The sequence below is a fragment of the Nicotiana tomentosiformis genome, chromosome 6 (assembly GCF_000390325.3).
Source record: "Nicotiana tomentosiformis chromosome 6, ASM39032v3, whole genome shotgun sequence".
Taxonomy (NCBI): domain Eukaryota; kingdom Viridiplantae; phylum Streptophyta; class Magnoliopsida; order Solanales; family Solanaceae; genus Nicotiana; species Nicotiana tomentosiformis.
Window position 1 is genome coordinate 126417965 of NC_090817.1, and position 5477 is coordinate 126423441.

At 33.2% G+C, this 5477-nt stretch overlaps 2 protein-coding genes across 2 annotated transcripts; both read right to left on the bottom strand.

Moving 5' to 3' along the window:
* Positions 1 to 2134: 2134 nt before the first annotated feature.
* Positions 2135 to 3069, bottom strand: LOC104098397 (uncharacterized). Its single transcript, XM_009605115.1, has 2 exons — positions 2866 to 3069; positions 2135 to 2383 (listed from the first exon to the last, which is right to left on the bottom strand). Exons 1-2 carry the CDS (start codon positions 3067 to 3069, stop codon positions 2135 to 2137), a joined length of 453 nt encoding a protein of 150 aa, XP_009603410.1.
* Positions 2877 to 4035, bottom strand: LOC138895006 (uncharacterized). Its single transcript, XM_070179697.1, has 2 exons — positions 3570 to 4035; positions 2877 to 3476 (listed from the first exon to the last, which is right to left on the bottom strand). The coding sequence occupies exons 1-2, from the start codon at positions 3703 to 3705 to the stop codon at positions 3109 to 3111; spliced, it is 504 nt and encodes a 167-aa protein (XP_070035798.1). The 5' UTR covers positions 3706 to 4035; the 3' UTR covers positions 2877 to 3108.
* Positions 4036 to 5477: the final 1442 nt, after the last annotated feature.

Genomic DNA, 5477 nt, shown 5'->3' on the forward strand with positions numbered 1-5477 from the left:
TTGTTTGTGAATAGATTTGAAACTTTCGGAGACAAATTTAAAAAGAAAAGTTGTGGTTGAGTAATTGATTGGAATTTGCAAAGCGAGATAAGTGTCGTGGTTAACCTTGACTTGAGGGAATAGAACCCTTAAATTATTTATTATGTGAAATGCATGTGAACGACGTATAGGCGAGGTGACGAGTGTCTATACGTCGTCAAATTAATTGTTGCACAATTACTTGAATAAATCATTTTAAATCATGAATTAATTATTATAATATTTGTTTCTCTCCTATTCTTTGTCAAATATTAATTCTTGAATTCCTGCATTAATTGTTACATGCTATTTGAATTATGTGCCTTAATTGTTATTTGACATTTAGCATATTAAATATTAAACTGCATATTTTCTCTCTTATTTCCATAATAATTTGCTATTTGCCTTGTTTGTTTCATAATTAAATCATAATTATTGTATGTTTGTTGTCTTATAATTTTATATTAATTGTTGCATTTATTGGGGAAATTTCTTCTATAAGAATTGGTAAATGAATATGTTGGAGGATCGGGTAGCACGCCGCAACAGAATTAATTATAATAAATATATTGGAGTATCGGGTTGCACGCCGTAACAGACTTATTAAAAAGTCCATATTGGAGGATCGGGTTGCACGCCGCAAAAGACTTATTAAAAGTCCATATTGGAGGATCGGGTTGCACGCCGCAACAGACTTTTTTAAAAGTATATATATATATATATATATTGGGGGATCGGGTTGCACGCCGCAACAGACTTGATTACAATGAATATATTGGAAGAGCGGGTTGCACGCCGCAACAGAACTGAATGTGAATATATTGTGAGAGCGGGTTACACGCTGCAATTGAACTGAATGTGAATATATTGTGAGAGCGGGTTGTACGCTGCAACAGAATTGAATGTGAATATATTGTGAGAGCGGGTTTCACGCTGCAACAGAATTGATGGAAATGATAATTGGTTATGACTGCTGAGTTGGCTTCAATTATTATAAACGAGTTACCTGATTTATTTCTATTATTGTTGTTGTAATGTAAGTGACCCGCCTTAGCCTCGTCACTACTTCGTTGAGGTTAGGCTCAGCACTTACCAGTGCATGGGGTCGGTTGTACCGATACTACACTCTACACTTCTTGTGCAGAATTTGGAGTTGGTCCCAGCGGCGTACCATAGACTTGCTCGGATTTCAGCTACTCAGAGGAGACTTGAGGCATAACTGCACAGCGTTCGCAGTTCTGAAGTCCCCGTCTACTTTACTTTAGCTGTGTGTTTGTTTCTAGACAGCTTTATTTTATTCAGGCCTTTATTTGTATTTATTCTAGAAGCTCGTGCACTTGTGACACCAATTCTGGGATGGTATTTAGACACCGTTGTCTTTATGGATTAATCACTATATTTCAAACCGTACTTCCGCATTTATTTATTTGTTATTAATAAATTTAAAGATTGTTTTAAATTGATTAATATCATTCTAGTGTTGGCTTGCCTAGCAAGTAAAATGTTAGGCGCCATCACGGTCCGAAGGTGAGAATTTTAGGTCGTGACAGATATTGGCAGGTTGTATTCATATGTATTTAACAGGTTATATTTCAAGTCAGAAACAGTGTTTAGATGTGTTTCACATTCAGAAACCATATACAATCTCACATCTAAACATGTTTTGTATTTAGATATATTTAAATGTATTCAAAAACATGAATGATTTATGATGAATGGCATATGAAATCTATTTACAATACACTCATATTCTGACATTTTGTATTGATATGTAATAGTCTTATTGTAATTATGTATTCAGATTTAATACACCAACTAACTATATCCATAATATATTCACGCAAAAATTCAAAATGTATTATTTCAAAATGTAACCTGAATCTATGACACATCGTTATAGCACTAATACAAGTCAGAATGTGAACTAAGTCCTACGTGGAGAATTTCTACAAGTACGCTTATTATGACCTTCATGCCCACATATGCTATATGAATGTTGATTTTTCTTCTGTTGCAATTCACTGAACGGCTTATCGCGCTTCTTCTTTGGCCTTCCAGGAGGTCTTTTCCATTTAAGTGGTAAGACAACTTCCTCTGATATATGTGTTGGTATATTCTATTCATTTCGGTCTGGCAGCGGATACACGGGCACCTCATATGTCATTACAACAGACTTTGGTTTGTAATAGTCAGAGCAATAATCTTCTGGCATTAGAAACTTGCTCTTCAAGACAGCCCAAGCGTGTTGGCATGGTAATTCATCAACTTGGAACCGCCCACAACTGCATTTTCTCTCTAAGAGGCACACAGTGTAATGCCTTCCTTCATCGTTCACTGTATACAAGTATTCGGTCGATGGTACCACCTACATTTAAATATAGACCAATTAGTTTAAAATACTTTTTAAAAAATTATTTATATATCAAAGAATAGACGTATTAATTACAATATAGATATATAATTGAAATATAATTTAAATATACAGCATTAAACTTTTATTTAGCTTTCAGAATCATCATATATATTTAATTCAAACAAATTTGTATTGAATACAAACATATATGTATATATAAAATACAAAGAAATACATTGAATACAATGGAATACATTCTATATGTAGGCTGGCAGAATATTAAAGATTATTACATCTTGACTGGTGAATACAGTGATATACAGTAACTATCTGCTTATGAAGTGCATATGGTTAGAAACAAAACCATTAAATTCAACTAACGATACAATTAGCATAAGTTCTGTATTTTGAATAGTAGAAATTGTATCAGAAATAAATACACCTTGTACCAGGGATAAATATAGGATACAATGACTTATAAAAAAATAACTTACAGTCATGCGTGTAGACATTGCCTCATTCAAGGTAAGCATATCTTGGTAGTTTTTTCCAAGCGTTGTGTATGTTTGTGAAGCTTCTTTCCGATTGCTGCAATTCCAACGTCCAAACATCTTCCTAACTTCTTCGAGGAAGTCGTATATTGGCAATTCCCTTGCTGACACAAGTGCGACATTGATTGACTCAACAATATTTGACATCATGGTCCATCCCCTGTTAACAGGTGCATACAACCTAGCTCACTTTTCGTATCCAGCTAACTCCAAGTATTCTTTCACCCTAATATCTATCTTCTCCACCTTCTCCATTAGACTATCAAATTCAGCCTGTGTGTATGCTTTTTCCATCGAGAAGTATATCTCGCTCAACTTTGAATGACTCTTTTTAAATTTCTTATATACGTTGTTCCATAGATGCCATATACAAGCAAAATGTGGTACCGCTGGATACACTCTTGATACAGATTTGATGATACTCTCATTCCTATCTGAAACGATGCACATGTTTTCCCTCTCACCATATGCTTCCTTGAATTGCTCAAAGAACCACGACAAAGCAGCATCGTTATCTAAATCAATAACACCATATGCTAGTGGCAGTATATGACCTGTAAAGACAATTGCATACATATTATAAATATGTATTTCAATCTTTAATAGGCAGTAATATTATCAAATTTCATTATAATCCCCATACTCACCTGCACCATCCAACGTGCTGGCCAAGACGAATGTCCCGGTGTAATACGATTTTAAGTGGCTTCCATCCACAACCACAATGGGTCTACAATGATCGAACCCCTTTATAAAGGCATACAAAGATATATACACATACATGAACTAATTTTTTGGCGATTTTACCATTCTAATGTGTGAACCAGGATATGTCATATCCATTGTATATAAGTATCCTGATAATTTATTGTATGAATCAACTGGTTCACCTCTAAAAAAATTTATTGCCTTTTCTTTAGTCTGCCACGCCAACATGTAACTAACATCTACACCAAAATCTGATTTCACATCATCAATTATATCCTTTGGGGTGTATTTCCTCTTATGATTAGTAAGCTTGGACCTAATCATACCACCGATAAGACTGCTACTTGCTTGACGTTGCTCATACACCTTATCCTTCAACGGACATGTATGCTTATCATTGAATTCTCTCACAGCTATACATTTATGATTTGTTAATGCTAGATGCCTTAAACCTCCATTCACAATCCTCTGATATACATAATAATGTATAGCTGCAAATAATATTTTTACAATATATACGATGAGTATAAATGATCAACAATTCACTAATATAATGTGAATACATTGTTACATATATATATATATATACATTATTATAAAATACAAACATATACATGTGAATAAGACTATAATTATATGTATACATTTAAATATCTATAAAAACATCTAAAAACAAACAACGAAAGCCACTATAATATCTATTTTTACCAGTAAAATACAGATGAATACATTTGTATGAAATACGTAGGAACTCCGGTGAAAGTCAAGAATATACATCCAAACACATCTGAATACATATAAATAAAAATTCTACCAAGAATATAATATATAAAAAATCTCAAAATACAAATGTCTACATGTGATTACGGCTGTAGTTATATATATACAATCACATACGTATAAATACATCTAAGAACATCTAGTGAAAGTCACTGTAATAAATATTCATCATTAAAATACAGATGAATACATGTATTTGAAAGTCACATTAATAATTATTATATGTTTAATATTTGAAAGTTATGTAAATACACCCAAACAAATCTAAATACATCTAAATACAATTTAAATATTCTGCCATGGAAACAATATACAATTTCACACTCACTTTACACAATAATGCATTTGAATATAACTTGATGTTTAACAAATTATAGTTAAAAACGCTCATACCTGATAGTATTAGACCTATCAACCCGGAATTAAAATCTTTCAGATATTGCATAATACTCCATCACCTGTTTCAATGTAGCCTTATCCTTATATACTTGCCCAGCCATAACCTCTCTTTGATTAGTTTTTGAAATAATCAAATCCGTGTCCAATTCGAACACCTCAATTGGTTCTCCTGAGTTGAAAGACTGTATAGCAAGTGTATAATCTGTATCAAAATTACACCTTTGATTTGCTTCGTCAAGTTGCACAATGTCGCCTTCAATTAAACTACCTCCAACTATAACTTCTTTGTCAATTGTAGTTATGTACAAAGGATACATCCCGAATTCTCTGTTCACCCTTTTCAACTCTACATACACCCTGTAACCCATGTCGTTATGTATTTCCATTGGCGTGCAATTTCCATCTACTTTATATTCAATTTTGATTGACTTTGAGCGCAAATCTATGTTGAGTTGTTTAAAAATCGCAGCAACCAAATCATTGTACGACGCAAACTCCTTTATTAGTATCCCCTCAATCGAATAATCGACATAGTTCCTCTCACTGTCCCACTTGCCAAAATGGCGCAACAGAACGGTTAAACTTGCCATATGTAAAATTGAATTACACCGATTTATGTATATAATTGTATAAATTTTCTGTTTTATTGCTTGAAAACAGAAACACCC